A 17,847-nucleotide genomic window follows, 5' to 3' on the forward strand; every position below is an offset into this window, starting at 1 on the left:
ATAAACTTCAGAACATAGTTATTCGGCACACATTTTGTGCATGACACAATGACATGATTATGAAGTTTTCGAAAAGCAATGTTTTATCGAAGAACTAGTGCTGTCAAATGATTAATCGCATTCAAAATAAAAAATTGTTCACATAATATGCGAGTGTATTGTGTATATGTATATATAAATACACACACATTCAGTATATATTTTGAAAATATTTACATGTATATATTTATATTCATATAATTTATATCATATATAAATATATTTAATATATAAACGTAACATTTTTCTTAAATATATACATGCGTGTGTGTGTGTATATATATACATATAATAAACATGCACAGTACACACACATAAACAAAAACTTTTAATCCTTTGACAGCACTAGTAAGAACATTTGTCAGTATATTATTTCTCAAACACTGCTCAAAATGTAAAAGATCACTGACGAAAATGATTTTCAAACCCAGCATACAAGATGCTCTATTCACATTTGTTAAGAACCGCAGCTTTGCAGAAGACCCTTTTAATGTCAAGCTTTGATAAATGTTTTTAATTTGGGGAAGAGGTGCAGGGCATTCTGGGTAATGACCTCCATGACCTTCTCCAAGGGAAAACCTTTGATTTTGGCAATATATTCTGCACTGATGCTGATATTCCTTGGTACATTCCTCACCTTAAGTAAAAACACAGATGTAAATACATTTCAGAAACATTTCATGTTTATGACAAAAAAAACTGCACCTGCTTTTCAGGCCCGAGCGCAGGAGCATCCGTCTCTAAACACATGCTCTCCAGAGGAACCTGCTTCACCAGCTTCTGCTTCTTATAAAAGGTAGACAAACGTGACGTGTGACTAATACATTTGATTTAATTGTATAGATTTTACACAAACAGATAAACACTCCCAGTTACAAGTTTGGACACACATTATCAGGAGATTTTCTTGTAAAAGCTCCTTTTAAAATCAGTTTGTAGACATATTTTGTAATTTATATATACATATGTGCACTAATTAACCAAACTAAAATCAAAAACCTCATGAATTTGGTTGAGAGAATGAAGTAGAAGAAGTTTAATTTGATATTATAGTTTATTTCTGATTGGTAGAATGTCTGTTAGTGGAGCACATACTGGCATGAGAAGTCAAATGATATTAAACATAGGTTAGATTTACCTGATCACTTCTGACAATGGATGGAGGTATTGAGAAAAAATAACCAGCTTTTACACCCTCCATCGCAATGGAAGGTTTTCCATCAAATGCATGAAGAAGTGCATTCTCTACACCTGATTGAAATGGCATACTCATGAAAAGCAAACAATTTATAAATAAACACTATGTCAATGCATGCTTTGTTACTGTATGCATACCCAACTCCTTCAGAAGATGGATGGTTGGTCTTCCAGCAGATCTTGAGTGTACATTCCTAATAAACAAAATGCAGTGCTATATGAAAGATCATAAACCACAAAAATACAAATCCGGAAAAGCGACACATAGAGAGGCAGATTCTACTGTTTTGCAATCTCAGCCTGTCGAATGAGCACCTGTCTCTGACCGTCTTTCCCAGCATCATTGTTGACTACACGTGGTGTGAAATCCAGACCGACCTGTGATGAAACACATTCATGAAGACTTCATAACACTAATAACTGGATCCATTGGTGAGAAAGTGATGTATTTGAGTGCTAAATTTCTCCATATCTGTTCTGAATGAAGAAAAACTCATCTTCTATTGTACGATGGCCTGAGAGTGAGCTGTCAGCAAATTTTCATTTTTTGGTGAATTATTCCTTTAAGGGATTAAATCCACATAGCTATATAGCCCCTATCTACAGTCCATTCTCCATCTGGCTATAACCCACAAGAACAACTAGTTAGAGATGCAATACATGTCGAACCTCACCAATAGCCACAATATGCTCTTTGTATTTGTCGATCAGTGGTAATGCCGCGTCTAGATCCTGTGGGGAAACAGTGTCAGCTCTAAGACCATAAACATATCTTTATATGCACATATTTCAGACCTCAGGTAAGGCACCCCTGGGTTGGGCTGGATTTTGGGACAGGATGAACTTCAAGACATGGCATAACAAATCCTGGGAACCTACAGAACATTAAAGCTATTAAATATTTAGTTTGCTAAAAAATATATGGTGTAGTAAGATATCACATATACCAACCTCTGTGAGAGCTTTATAATTTTCTCAAATTCACCAGCATGCTCTGCTACAGCAAGAAGGGCAACAAGCCCGGCCTAAAAATGAAACAATCAATATTACTGCACTCTTAATATGACAGCATCCTGAAAGGGAATGCAAATTAACAGCTACCTTTTTAGACTCCTGAATAACATCATCAATGTCCTAAAATATAAAACACAATCATTAAAGAACTCCTCAGATGGTTTCAGTTTCATAGTATTACTGAATGAACCTTGCACCTATATCTCTTACGCTGTCAAAATCCTCGGCAGATATATGCCTTGCATGGGTTTATATTTTTCAGATCGTTTTAACAACAGTCCACACGGACCAGCACTGAACAGTAGCCTGTTACGAATCCCACTGCGGCGAAGGTGTGTATCATGAATATTAATTAGGTAATCCAGCGTTGCTGCCGTTCAGCCAATCAGAACTGCGAACGTCGTGGTACGTCATTAATATTCATAAACCAAGCCTTCGCAGTAGAGGCGTTCACGCAGGCTTGTAACCAATCACGTGTTTATGTAGATAACAACATCATGTGATTTGAAACAACTGTCATATGATTACAGTGAATAATGGACACAATGTATCAGTGGAGTGTTTTCCCTCTTTGTTTACTCTTGATTGGCAGCTGTGTGGGTCAATACGAGCCCACGTGGGAATCCATCGACTCAAGACCTCTACCGGAATGGTTCGATCAAGCCAAATTCGGTATATTCATTCACTGGGGAGTGTTTTCAGTTCCCAGCTATGGCAGTGAATGGTTCTGGTAAGTCTGCAAAAAAAGCATCAGCACGAAGACAGTGTGACTGACTCTAACAAAAAGCTCCAGAAACAACACAACACCAGGGTACTGTTTGAAAAACCCTGGATTACTATGTAAATGATAAATATGCTTATCAGTTACAATATGGTATATTAGATTTTACCATCTGATATCCCACTGTACTGTGGTACTGTACTATTTTGTAAGGAGAACAACAAAAGGTTTGAGTGAAAAACATCAAATCAAATCACCACTAATGATGAAATACTAATGATGTGTCAAATTGTCAAGTTTTTCCTTGTTATAGTAGTAAAAAATAGATTTTATGCGTTACATTGTGCATAAAAATAATATCAGGATGCAAAACATCCGAATGGCCCTACAAAGTGAACTTCGTTTTCTGTAATCAAACTATTGAATTCAAGTTAAATAGCCTTGACAGGTACACCATTATGAAAAGGAGCCATTTCAGTGAAGGTTGGTCACTTTGTCAATGTGCAGAGGTGGACAGTAGTGAAGTATTTTTACTTTACTCGAGTAAATTTAAAAAGTATCTGTACATGGTTTTTACCTTTAATACTTAAGAACATTTCAAATGTAGTACTTTCTTGTACTCAAGTCAAAAACTAGATTTCTAATGTAATTAAGTATTAAATTATATTATGCTTGAATGTTGTGAAGTAAAATTTTCTAATGAAAATCACTGATAAAGTACAAAAGTACTTTTACGGCAGAGTAAAAAATACTTTACTACTTGTGTCCGCCTCTGGTTATGTGTTTATATACTGTATTTGAGGTTAGCTGTATTTAATAGTTTTGTTTTCTAACAGGTGGTACTGGCAGGGCCAGAAACGCCCGTCTTATGTGAAGTTTATGGAGCAGAATTACCCGCCTGGCTTCACCTACGCAGACTTTGCTCCTCAGTTCCGGGCTGAATTCTTTGATCCTAAAGAGTGGGTCGATATTTTTGCCTCGTCTGGAGCCAAATATATTGTCCTCACAACCAAACATCATGAAGGTTTGTGAGAAATCACTGTATTTATTTTTGCTCATCTGTCAACTGTAATTAGTTTACATACACTGTAATGTTTTTAAGAAAAATATTGTATAATTAGTAAAAAAAAACTATTTACCATATACAAAGAAAATGGTTATACAGTTAATGGTTTAACATGACATTCTATGCAATTCTACTCTAAAATACTGCCTTTTTTTTTTTTTTTTTTGGAAGTAAGCACTATGAATTATACAATTTATTGACATTCCAAGGAGTCATCTCAGGAAAATTAATTAGTAATAATACAAAAATATATAGAGAGAAGATGCATCATTTTTGTCATGAATGCACAATAATATAACAATGCTAAAATATTGTTTTTAAATGCTTTTTGACAGATATAACCCAAACGTGGTTTTATGAGATTCAGTCACAAATATGTTTCAATTCCTCAGGTTTTACACTATGGGGCTCGAAGTACTCGTGGATGTGGAACGCAGTGGAGGTCGGGCCGAAGCGGGATCTGGTGGATGAGCTCGCCACAGCTCTGCGGGCACACAGTCATTTGCGTCTGGGTCTCTACCACTCTTTATTTGAGTGGTTTAACCCTCTCTACAGAGCAGATGTTGATAACTACTTCGAAACCAATGTGTTTCCTACGACAAAGACCCTGCCTGAGCTGTATGAGATCGTCAACAAGTACAAGCCTGAGGTGCTGTGGTCTGATGGTGATGGAGATGCACCTGCCTCTTACTGGAACAGCACAGGGTTCCTCGCCTGGCTTTATAACCAGAGGTAAGGCCTCATGTACAGAAGTGTTGTGGTTACGCAGCGAGGTTGAAACCGAGAAGCCAACAGAGAGGGAAAAATATCCAATTCAAAGTTTATTTCATTCCTTTAACCCACTGGTATTCTGGTGTAATTGTGACCCTTGTGGTCAAAACAGACTATAGACAATAAGCGGAACATTTTTGAGAAGATTTCATGGTACTAGATGATATTCACCTTTAAATTGTGCACCATTTATTTCTATGTAAAATAATACAAATATTAGAAAGCAAATTCATATTATTTTGAATTAATACAGTGTTTAAATTAAAAATATGCAGCAAAGGTATTTAAAATCCATTGCTTTTTTAAAACGATCACTGATAAACATCTACTATAAAATCATTGTTTTGTGATTTATATGCTGCTTGTGATTATTTTTTATTATTATTTTGTTCAAATGCATGGCTATTTTTGGAGCACAATGCAGAATAGTGTAGTTTCAGCAAGCTAGTCAACAAGATGTAGATGAACTGGAAACTAAACTACAAGATCCTCAATTGTGAATTTATCTTTTGTAAATACTAGAACTTTCTGAATGAGAGTGACTTTGCTGTCATGTAGCCTAAGTGATGGCTGATGTGTGTTTTCAGCCCTGTGCGTGACACTGTTGTGACCAATGACCGCTGGGGATATGGCACTATATGTAACCATGGTGGATATTACACCTGCTCAGATCGCTACAACCCTGGACACCTGCTGAAACACAAGTGGGAGAACTGCATGACCATTGACAAGAAGTCATGGGGCTACAGGAGAGACGCCAAACTCAGCGATTACCTCACTATTGAACAGCTGATAGCAGTGAGTTTACGTTTACATTCATTTAGACGCTTGTGAGCAAGTGACTTACACATGAAGAATGCAGCAGCAAGCAGTGTCTGTCTTGATCTACAGTACATTTAAATTTTTAATGCCTGGATCCATTTGTAATTGTGATGTATTGAGGAAATTAGTTAGTACAGTTGAGGTAATTTTACCGTAACATGCTGTAAGAGGCACTACAAGGACAATAAGAAAGTAAAATTTGTGTGATTATTATAATAAGCCATAAGCAACATCATTATTATTGCTTATACTTCAAACGGCTTATGAGTATATTGTGGGTATCAAAATATCATTAAGACTTGGGTGACATGGTTTTATCTATTATGACAATATAAAAATCTAGTTTTTATATGATTTTAAAATGAAATGAAAGGGTAGAAAGTGAATTCACGTAGTTTAGAAAATACGCTAATGTTCAAAGCTTTGGGTCTTTTTTGTTCACCAAGGCTGCATTTATTTGATCAAAAATACTGAAAAACAGTAATATTGTGAAATAGTTTTAGAATTTAAATAGCAGTTATGAATATATTTTAAAACGTGATGCAAAGCTGTATTTTCAGCATCATTACTCCAGTCTTCAGTGTCACATGATGCTTCAGAAATCATTCTAATATACTGATTTACTGCTCAACAAATAGTTGATACAGTTTCAGGATTCTTTGTTGATGTTAAAAAAAATAATAATCTTTTGTTACATTATGAATGTCTTTACTGTCACTTTACTGAATAACAGTATTTATAAAAAAAAAAAAAAAAACTCTTTAAACTGTACTGTATTTATGCACAATCTGAGCATTGAGACGTCCTCTGTTTGTCTTCCAGTCTCTTGTTGAGACCGTGTCCTGCGGGGGGAATTTGCTGTTGAACGTGGGTCCCACACACGACGGCCGCATCATGCCCATCTTTGAGGAGCGTCTGCGACAGATGGGCCAGTGGCTCAAGGTGAACAGAGAGGCCATTTACAACAGCAGCGCATGGAGAGTTCAGAACGACACTGTCACTCCTGGAGTCTGGTCAGTTACATTATCAGTTCTCTTTCATGTATTGTTCAGACTGAGTCTGTTTGCCTAAGCCTTGTGTTACATTTCATGCTTTATCTTTTTCACCTTTATTTGCTTTTAAATAAAAGTATTTCTAAAAGTGTCACTTTCACTTTCTTTACTTAGCCTATGTTTTTTTACTTTTATGTTATATGTTTGGTCCATGGGATTCTGTTTTTGGCACATGTAAACATTGTCACATTCTTTACTTGCATAATAAAAAAAAATAAGTGTGGTTTTGTTTTGCCCTAACAGGTATACATGGAATCAGAAGAACGCAATCTATGCTATTATCCTTTCATGGCCCGCTGATGGCTATATTGTTCTGAGCGACCCAGTTGTATCATCATCCAAGGCGCAGGTATGGATATTAAATTAATTAAAAAGAAGTTCTTATTGAATAATTGATTGTTGACTAAGCCCTGCCCTAAAACATTAGCAACCATGCCCAACTTAGCAACAGTTTTTTTAAAGAAATTATTAATTTTATTCAGCAAGACGCATTAAATTGAACAAAAGTGACAGTAAAGACATGTATAATATAACAAGATTTGTATTTCAAATAACCTATTTTTTTACTTTCTATGCATGAAAAAATCCTGAAAAAAAAAAACACTGATAAATCTTCTCAATTCCAATTTTTTTAAAGTTAGTATAAGTTTGTATCTTAAGTTTGTGTCTATCTCACAGTTTGTATCAAATTCCTATGCATTTTATGTGTTTTTTTAAAAAGAAAGCACATTTGACTGCTTTTTGCAGAAATCTCAATTTCATTTCTATTACAAAGATTTTTTTCAGGGCAAACTTTGAAGAACTTATTTTGTAAGATAGACCCAGAAAAAGTTTTTATTAAATGTTCATTTAAGATATCTTTTATAGAGTTGTATATAGAACTTTTTTTCTAAGCTGAATTCTTAAAAATATTTTTATTTATTGTAATTGTATTTATTATATGATATTGTTGAATTTGTATCTGTAATGGCGCGTGAAGCTCATATGCTAATACATTTAAATACAGCCAAGCTATGGGACATTCTAGTGACATCTGCATTCACAGCAGTAACCAGAAGGGCAGAGCTTAGTGAAGGGTTGAATAATTATTCAGAACTGGTTTATGCAGAAGTTTCAGTACATTTTTCTTGTTTCAAACCTAATTTCTGTATCAGGTGGTGCTGCTTGGATATCAGTCCCTCTCGTGGGAGTCCATGAGACCCACCGGTCTAAAGGTTCATCTGCCCCAACTGGCCCCCAGTCAGATGCCTTGCTCCTGGGCCTGGACCCTGCGACTGACTGGTGCGGTGTAGCCAGAGGATGGCGCCACAGTTAGCTGTTGCCTTTAGAAATAATGAAGTACATGATTGAAGGCACTGTGGGGTTTTTATCCACATATTTGACATTTAAAGACTCCCTGTGTTGACAATCATCGTGTTTTTCATATGCTTAAAGACAAACCATGTGCAAATTATAACTGCATTTTTTGAGATTGCGATGAACTAAAATGAGTGACAGCTAAATTAATAAATTTACATTTATTAATTTAGCAGACACTTTTATCCAAATAGACTTTTCAGCAGTTGAGAAATATAACAAGCGATTCATCATAAAAAGGCAAATTAGCCCAGGAAGTGCTCGTAATAAAACATTTCAGACTTTGTTCAGATTACTACAAGCTAGACTGGGAGGGAATTGAGGAAAGGTTTTTTTGGATGCAGTCAAATGTTAACGAAAGAGATTAATTTTCAGCTGTTGCTTGAAAATTGTCAGGGTTTCAGCATTCCGGATAGGGCTGAGAAGATCATTCCACCAGCCAGGAACGGTGAACGAAAACATTCTGGAAAGTGATTTTGCGCCTCTCTGTGGTGTTACCACGAGGCAACGCTCACTTGTAGATCTCTGGAGGGGACGTAGAGGCTTAAGAGCGAGTGGAAGAAGGAGGGTGCTGACGGTGCATCAGCATAGCAATGGTAAGAGAAACCATTTGGCTGTATGATGGGTCCCAGTGATAGTGTATGTGGAGAAGATGAGGGGTCCAAGAACTAATCCCTGAGGAACCCCAGTGACCAGCTGATGTGCTTTGGACCGCTCCCCTCCCCAGGCCACCCTGAGAGACCTACCTGTGAGATAGGATTCAAACCAGAGAAGTAAAATCCCAGTGATGAGAGGGTGGACAGGAGGATCTTATGATTCACAGTATCAAAGGCGGCAAATAAATCCAGCAGAATGAGAACTGATGATTTGCAATCAGCTTTCGCCATCCGCAAGGCCTTAGTGACTGAGAGTAATGCAGTGTCAGTTGAATGGCCACTTCTGAAACCTGATTGGTTAAGGTCCAGTTGGTTATTCTGTGAAAGAAATAATGATACCTGGTTGAAAGCTACTTATTCAAGTGTTTTCGCTATGAATGGAAGGAGAGAAACTGGTCTGTAGCTATCTGCAAGTGAAGTGTTTAATGTAGGGTTTTTTAAGCAGTGGGGTTATCGAGCCTGCTTGAATGCAGTGGGGAAAAGGAGATGTTGATGATATGTGTAAGCGCTGGTAGAAGTATCGGAGAGATTGCTTGGAGAAGGTGTGCGGGGATAGGGTATAAAGGGCATGTTGTAGGATGGCTGGAGTGGAGAAATTTAGATACTTCTGCCTCAGTGAGGAGACAGCTGAGGTGGTGGAGGGGGAGAGAGGAGAGAATTGAATGTTTTGAACACATTACGTGGAGCAGGTCCGAGCTGCTGTGATTGAGTGGAGGCGGAGACTCAGCATATTATTTGTTGCTAATGCTAAATGAGTTGCACTCTGTTAACCACCTGCTATCATGATGGTGACTTCTGCATAAGTATAATGTTTTCTTATGAATCAGAACTACTGTTTTTGCAGCACCTATTGTTTGTTTGTTTTTTTATGCAGTGTTACATTTGAAATGTTTAAATCAACACTTTTTTAGCATTAATGATATTTATAATCAAAATATACTTGCAAATAAAACACCTTAAATATGTACTGTATTTAAAAAATAAAGGTCTTCATGTAAAGCTAGATGTATTAATTTGTTTGCACAATTATTTTCTGAAATGAATAAACATTTAAATGAAATTGTTGTTAGCACTGCAGTGTCTGTTTTTAAATATTTTTTGTGTTCCAGAACATCCACACAAACAGGTGAGCAAAATGTTTAAATAAATCTATAATATATATTGTTAAAATAATATACGTCAAACAATATTTTGATGATCATTTATTACATGATTACTTACATACTATTAAAGTGTTTATTAATATTTTGATTTTTTAATTATATTTTAATATTTTATAAATATTACATTTTATATTTTTTGTTTTATTTCTGTTTAGTTTTTATTTTATTTTAGTCTTCAGTTTATTTTACTTTATTTTTCTATTTAATTTTAATCTATTTTTTATATTTTACATACAGCTTTATTTAAATGTACACAATTTTTAAATAGTTTTTGTTAACAGTAGTTAACTTTAACAGTCTTAATATAAAATGTAAAGGAAATGAAATGTGTTCTGTCTTTTGAATTAGATTTGACACAGAGACGTGTTTGTTTGAATAGAGCAGTGTGTGGCAGCCTGAGTTACCCATAATGCTCTGCTCATGGCCGCCTTTGGAACCAGAGAGCATCACATGCTGCATTCAGACACACGTGCCACTGCTCCCATATCAGAAACTCCCTATCTGAGTTATTCAGGGCAGCTGTGCCAAGAATAGTCCTGCACTGTTTATGAACATCACAGCCGCTTTAACTCACTCTGCAGGGGGGAAATTCACAATTAGCAACACAAGGTTCCTCACATATGTGAGATTCCCTTTTTGGTCTGTTTTCCATCTTTCATCATGTTTTCCAAATGTATGTGTGTGTTTTTGCAGGTGTCCGGGTGTCTGGTCTGAGCGGGGTGAGCCTGCCGCTGGGAGGTAAAGTAGGAAGGACCTTTGGGCTTCCAGAGCCAATCTTCCATTACGTGTCGTACAACAGAATGAGGGGTCTGCAAGGGGATTTCGTCCTGATTTTTGCATGTGCATCACTCAGAAAAAAGGTACAAAGCTGTAGTAGTCCCAAGTATCAAAAGCTAAAAGGTACATCTTTGTACTTTATTTACTCCTAAATGGTACATAGTAGAACTTTTTTAAAAGTTCTTAACTTTTGAAAGGCCCCCACTATTATTAGATTTACAGAAATGCCATTCTGGTTGCTTAACAAATCATAATATGTCAGGGGATGCATTATGCATTATTTTTAAAGTTCAGCCTTACATAAATTATTTTTTAGTCTTTATATTTACTCACCATGAATATTCCTTTATTCCTTTAATTATTTGATTACAATTGGAAACTAAGCTAAGTTAACTAAAACAAAAATAGTGACATAATGAAAACAAAATGAAATAAATTTTTTTTTTAGTGTAGCTTGAATTACTAAAATAGTTAAATGCAGCTCTGTATCTTTAGGCTGTAAATGAATGTCACGGCCGTTTAGACGAGCAGACCTTCAACAAATCACCAGATGCATTGAAATGCAGGTGTAGATAAACTCAATACACCTTTATACTGATTTTTCAAAGTTATAAGTAAAGCGTATCAAAGTATGTTTTACAAGAAAATACTATTTCAGTTTTGCTACTTTAAAATTGTATGTTTGATTCAGTGGGATACATGCCATTTCTAATTATTTGTAAATCTGTGATTAGCTATCACAACTTAAAATTCAAGATTAGAATAAGTATTAGTAGCTTATTGATGAGCGTACAGTTTTTCCCTTGTGGATAATCCAAACTGGCCAGTTTTGCTGATGCTGATATTTATATGGGAAAAAAGTAAGATGAAATTCTGATAGTTTATAGCCATGCAAGCTTATATTGTAAATCACTGAGACCTTTATGACAGTATACTACTTACATAAAATCATATAAATATCAGTTGTCACTCTGTCTCCTATAATATGTCTTAGTAACATGATATTTAAATGCTTAGTGTTATGATTAAAACCTAATGCAATGCAATGCAATGATGATTGAAAGATGAGCAAATAAACGTTCTTCAAAAGCATGATGATCATAATTGATACTCACATTTGAACAAGATTAAAAAAAAAAAAAAAAAAAGTATAAAGTAAACCTAAGTTGCTTCAGTCCAGTAAGTGTTCATCTTAAAAAGTTACTAGTATAAAAGTCAGATTTGACAGAATAAAGACACATACCACAAGCTGAAGCGAGAAGCTTTTACAATTATACTAAAAGGCCTTTTACTTGTTAAAAAAGTGTGAACCATCAATCAGATGACAGAAGGTGTGTAGTAGATTGTGAAAGACTTAGTAATTTAGTAGCCTTTAACAGCATTTTTCTTCTCATGCAAGCACTTCAGAAAATGTATAAATCTAGTTTATGGTTCATACTTTGTTTAGTTTGTGCACATTGAGCAGGATGGCGCGCTGCAGGTGTGATATTCTAAGCTAATGTCCTTGCTTTCTTATGTCTGTGTTCATCTTCCGTCTCAGATTCCCTCCGGCTTTCCCTCCCTTCCTCTGCGCTGGGATCGTGGCGCTCCGGAGTGAGCAGAAATCTATTTCTGTCGATGTGTATATTCCTGCCGTTGCCAGCAGCGTGTTGTCACGGTGATGGACATCAGCCCTCAGCCAATCAACATGCATGTGTTTATGCCAAGAAACATGATCATTTTCCACTTACTTCCCACTGCTCCTGTGAGTAAGTAAGGTGCTGTAGCTGTGCCTAATGGAGAGAAGTCGGTGTAAAATGGGAATTTTGGCAATCACACAGTGAGGATGGGAACTGCACTGTTTAACCTGACCTGAAGGAGAGCAGTGGCTTTAAATGAGAAGATCTGGCCAGGTGAGAGAGAGTTTGATGTAAACTGTGATCTGAACATGGTAATGTAATGGCAGCGTGAAGGCGTTTCATCCTGGCATGTGGTTAGGATTGGTCTTTTGGTTGTATTTGGTGGTCACATCCTTGTTAGTGATGCTCTGGAGACCTTGTAGAAGAGATTTTAAGCTTTTCATTGAGTATTGGATCATTTTTTGTAAATATCTCTCTCATAGTTGTGTTTAAGGCAACATTGTGCCCAAAAATATGATTAATTGAGCACCATGTAGCAATTTTGAGCTGGTTACATTCTTAGAATTAAGAGTTCTTCATTGGAATTGTTGAACCTTTAAAGGGATAGTTCACCCAAAAATGAAAATTCTGTCATCATTTACTCACCCTTGTTCCAAACCTATATGAATTAATATTTTCTGTTAAACCAAAAAATTAAATATTTTGAAGAATGTTAATAACCTAAAAGTTGCTGGTAGCCATCGACGTCCATAAGTTATTTTTTTTCATACTATGCACTCTCTGGAAAAAAAAAAATTACATGTACAAAAGCTGTTACTGGGGCGGTATTTTTTTCAAAAGGTACAATGTATGTTTTGGGTATTATTATGTACACTTGAGGTAATAATGTGTTCCTTTAAGGTACCAATATGGACAATTTAGTTGCAAAGGTGTATCTTTTGAAAAGGTACCGGCCCAGTGACAGCTTTTGTACCTTTTTTTTTTTTTTGAGAGTTTGGTTACCAGCATTCTTCAAAATATCTTATTTTTTGTTCAACAGAAGAAAACAACATTAGGGTGAGTAAATGATGACAGAACGTTCATTTTTGGGAGTACTATCCCTTTAAAATTCATGGAACCTTCCCATTCCTCAAAAAGTTCTTTATAATATTGTAAATTTGTTCTTCATACCAGGAAAAAATGGTTATTTGAAGAACTATGTACTGAAAGGTTCTTTAGGGAATGCAAAATGTTTCTTCTATGATGTTAAAACTCTCTATTTTTAAGAGTGTAGTATAAGCCAAAACTGTCCGAAATCTACCGGCTGCCTTTAGATTTTGTGTTTATCTATATTCATAGTGAATTTTGAGTATATATTATATATACTGGTCACTGGACTTGGCATTGGTCGGCAGAGCTTGTATGGGCATGTTTGGACAAGCGTTAACTCTAGCCAGACATGTTATAATGCTTCTGATTGTGATGATTGATATGTAGTCCTAGTGATTCTAGTCTTTCTCGCACACTTGAATCGAAGCCTATTCATTGTTAGTTTTCACTGTGAAATAGCACTTAGAATGTGTTGCCATGGTGATCAGAGAACACTGTTCATCTAACACTGAGAAACTCAAGGCATTTATTTTCAATCTGAAGCTCGTGACCTTCTCTAGTCGGAGAAAGAGTGGGAAGATGCACACAGTGAGAATTGAAGTTGTTACATTTTAGAAACAGAGCGCCTGAATATCCTGACATTTGCTCCAAACCTGTAAAACAAACCAAAATCACCTTTATAGAATAATAACTGTAGTGTATGAAACTTGTGCACTTTACACTGAGAAACATTTGGTGTAGAAATAATTTGCATGCAGCAAATAATAGTTGTACACTGAAAACAAAAATTTTCACTCAGAAAAATGATAGAATCTTCAAGTAGTACACTGAAATTCTGACACACTGAAACAGTTTGAAGCATACTACAATAAACTTTGTTTTATTTACAGCTTTAAATTTTTAATTTTTACACTATAGAAAACTATTTTATTTCACAAATTGCTAGTTAATTTCACTGTTATTGCAAAGAAATGTTAAAGTGAGACTTAAATATTTAGATCATATTTTATTGTAAAACAATCTCCAGTTATCTTTGTTTTATATACAACCTTGAAAAATCATTAGTAGTTCATCATCATTTGAAAATCAGTGTAGTTACACAGTACCAGAGTCAAATATTTTATTTGACTCAATTGACTGACTTAAATTTATGTATTTTTAGTTAATTAATCCCTTCCACCACAAACCTAAACTAGTGAATCATATCTGTGTTGTTTTGAGATTTGAGAGATTCAGATGGACTGACTACTTTAAAGGTGTTTTGCTCCTTGAAAATATTGAACATTCTTCAAAATTTCTACTTAGGTGTTCCATAGAAAATATCAAAGCATGCAGGTTTAGAACTACGTGGAAATAAATATAGATACAATTTTCATTTTTAGGTGAACAATCCCTGTAAAGATGTTTTTCTACAGTACAAAATCATAAAAAAAAAGTTATTTATATTAAACCCAGCACATTTGTAGGTTACCTGTAAAAGATGCATGTGATTTTCCTGACTCCCATCTGTTGTGTGCAGTGATTGCATGTAAGGGGCTCTAGCGGAGCATGTGATGTCACAGGTGCAGGAGGGGTACTTGAGGATGCCTGTTGGCCTATTCAATATCCACTTATGTGAGACAAAGAACGTGAACGCAGCAGGAATAGTCGTTTGGTTGCCATGGGAACATTCCTCATTTCTGCACAGCACATGCGTGGTGAGTGGCATTTACAGTATAATTTCCAGATCAAGGCCATTTGCATATGGCACACTTTTAGTGCCATTATCAAACCTGTCTAACAGGAATCTGCACATACTAGGTAATCACGAGCATGCATTAAATTGTTCAAAAGTGACTGTAAAGATATTCATACTATTACAAAAGGATTCATCAAGGAATCCTGAAAAATATGAATTATGGTTTCCAAAAAGATTTGATCTGTTTTCATCATTGATAATAAATATAAATATCAGCATATTAGAATGATTTCTGAAGGGTCATGTGAAGACTAGAGTAATGATGCTGAAAATTCTGCTTTGATCACAGGAATAAATAGCAGTTTTAAACATATTCAAATGGAAAACAATTATTTTAAATTGTAATAATATTTCTCCGTATTACTGTTTTTACTGTGTTTTTTTAAACGAATAAATGCAGCCTTGGTGAACCTTTGAATCTGAAACAACATGAAAAATATTTGTTGACATTGTCCATAGTCTACCTTGTCTATTGTCTACCTTTGACCTTTAAGCTAAAAGGCCAGTTAAACCAAAACACCAGCATTAACAAGCACACCAATGCAAACTAATGGTAAAGTAAACACAGGGGTCAATCCTCTGGTTTATGACTCCCATAACAGACTCTGACATGCACAGACAGGCCGTATATATTATATATATATATAGAACACAAGGCACTGCAGCTTTCTGTATTCTGCATTAAGTATACTGTAGAACGGCCCTGAAATGGCTGATCCTCCACAAGCATTGAAGGTCAAGTCTCTCGTCTCTCTCTATAAATATGATGGTCTGTCCCAGCGGGTGCTCCATACCGCTGCTCGGCTTTTCCACTGTCTAAGGCATACGCGTTTGCTGACCAGCGGAAATCTGCACATTTGCATGTGATTTGATAGCATGCAAACGTTCCTCCGCCGCTGGCTGCTCGTGTCACTATGATGCATTACTGCATTCTGTGAAAGTAAATAAACTGATCTCCAGGACTGCTTCTGTACTTGAACATATCTGATAAACTAGACATCCACACAGCTTTCTTGACTCAGCAAAATATCATTATTCAAGCTCAGAGTGGTAGTTGCCGGTGCTGTTTCTGACGGGTTGTGCGGGAGTTTTTAACACTTTTCTATAGCTTGGTTCCTTTCTTCAATGCGAGTCTATGGGATTTCTTTGCCTTGTTTTATAGTCCACCAGGTGACAACTGTACAGTGCAAGTATTTTGTCTTTGTTTCCATACAAATATCTATACATTACATTACATTTTAAATCATCTTAAATTTTCAAGAAAAGTTTGTCATTTTGCTTCTTAAGTAAATGCATCTTGATTTCAGAATGTTTAGATATTTGTGAAAAAAGTCAAAAATACTAAGCAAGAAAATCATTTTTTGATGTGTAAGTCAAGACTCAAGATTTGAGTTAATATTCATGTCTTTAGCTTAAAACCACTTAATATCAATCTTAATCTCGTCATTTTGCTTCAAAATAAAAAAAAGGATCATAATGATGTGCATTTAAGCTTATAAAAAGAGAAATGTCTGCCAATAAAGCAAGAAAAAAACCTTAATTTAAATGAATTTCTTTTTCTTTTATTTTCCTGAAGAAAAAAAAGATCAAAATTAAGTGTGTTTAACCTTAAAAAAGAGAAACATATCTGCCAATGGGGTCAAACCTAATTGAAAGGGAAAACAAATACTTTTCTTACTCAATTGGTGTCAGTCATCTGTTGTGTGTGTCATGTGTTCCCGCCTCATGTTTTGGTTTGTTTCCTGTCCTTGTTATATGTAATCTTTAGTTAATCCTTGTCCAGCTGTGTTTGTCTCGTTATCTATGATTTACCGGTGTATTTATAGTCCTGTCTGTTCAGTTTGATTTGGTCTGGTCTACTCGTTACCCCCGGTGTTTCCTGTCTGTAAGCCTTGTCTTGTCCTGCCGTGTCTTATCCTGAGGTCTACATTAAAGACTATTATTTGAGTTTACGTCCTCGTCTGCGCGTTCCTGTTTCCTCCTCGTGTGTGCATCGTGACAATTGCAACTATTTTTTTCTTGCCTTAAGCCCAAACTAATTTTTTATAAGACACGACTTAATATTTGTCATATGTGCTTCTTAAGTAAATGCTTCTTGATTTATGAATGTGATATTTGTACTGGAAAACAAGGCAAATATACCAATTAAGAAAATATTTTATTGCAATGTAAGTAAATCTTTAAGATTTGAGGAATCAAAATGAGTAGCTTGCCAAAATGTAATGTTTGGGGTTTGGTCAGATTGCAAACCCTGAGCAATATGAGCAGTAGTAATAGTGACGCTTGCTTGCTTTTGTAATACTGGAGGGCTCTAATGTTACTTAACAACACACAGACGGTATCTGTACTGTATCATGTTATCCTGACCCCTCCGCTCCTCTAATGCGGCACCCAGTTGTCTTCCCCCACTGTAACTTAAGATGGTCACAGCAGGTCAAATATTTTTAGCTGTGTAAATTGTATTGTGTTGAAAGGTCAAGGTTACAGGCCAATGGACAAGTAGTGAGGATTTACCACCCTGAACAGGGCTTGATTTCTGTTGCTTGTTTACTTAAATGAGATGTAAAATGTCAACATCCGCGTGTTAAAGCGTGTACGCTATATCCTTCACAAAAATCTTGAATGTATTATTTATGGGGATTATTTATTATTTAAGGATAATTTAAGGATATTTAAGGGGAAAAAAGCTGCACATGACTTGATGTTATTCATATACAACCAATTTTTACAATAATCATTAAACATCTTAATTCCTGTGAAAAACTAC

The 17,847-nt window shown here is 35.6% G+C and overlaps 2 protein-coding genes across 2 annotated transcripts; one reads left to right on the forward strand and one right to left on the reverse strand.

The window, feature by feature from the left end:
- Positions 1 to 532: 532 nt before the first annotated feature.
- Positions 533 to 2,227, reverse strand: LOC306886778 (putative deoxyribonuclease TATDN3; the record flags this gene model as incomplete). Its single annotated transcript, XM_079444085.1, has 7 exons — positions 533 to 676; positions 745 to 825; positions 1,178 to 1,290; positions 1,375 to 1,430; positions 1,520 to 1,614; positions 1,906 to 1,968; positions 2,222 to 2,227. 7 exons carry the CDS (start codon positions 2,225 to 2,227, stop codon positions 533 to 535), a joined length of 558 nt encoding a protein of 185 aa, XP_079300211.1.
- A 491-nt stretch (positions 2,228 to 2,718) lies between these two features.
- Positions 2,719 to 9,759, forward strand: LOC306886707 (plasma alpha-L-fucosidase-like). The gene is made up of 7 exons (XM_079444036.1): positions 2,719 to 2,980; positions 3,808 to 3,995; positions 4,430 to 4,769; positions 5,396 to 5,606; positions 6,453 to 6,643; positions 6,926 to 7,031; positions 7,837 to 9,759. Exons 1-7 carry the CDS (start codon positions 2,787 to 2,789, stop codon positions 7,972 to 7,974), a joined length of 1,368 nt encoding a protein of 455 aa, XP_079300162.1. The 5' UTR covers positions 2,719 to 2,786; the 3' UTR covers positions 7,975 to 9,759.
- The last annotated feature ends 8,088 nt before the right edge of the window (positions 9,760 to 17,847 follow it).

Source organism: Barbus barbus (assembly GCF_936440315.1).
Source record: "Barbus barbus genome assembly, chromosome: 20".
Taxonomy (NCBI): Eukaryota; Metazoa; Chordata; class Actinopteri; order Cypriniformes; family Cyprinidae; genus Barbus; species Barbus barbus.

Bases quoted from the DNA above. Each gene is read 5' to 3' on its own strand.
- LOC306886707 (XM_079444036.1), top strand. From the start codon at position 2,787: ATGGACACAATGTATCAGTGGAGTGTTTTCCCTCTTTGTTTACTCTTG. The intron at 2,981-3,807 runs GTAAGTCTGCAA...GTTTTCTAACAG, and splicing joins TATGGCAGTGAATGGTTCTG to GTGGTACTGGCAGGGCCAGA. The intron at 4,770-5,395 runs GTAAGGCCTCAT...GTGTGTTTTCAG, and splicing joins GCCTGGCTTTATAACCAGAG to CCCTGTGCGTGACACTGTTG.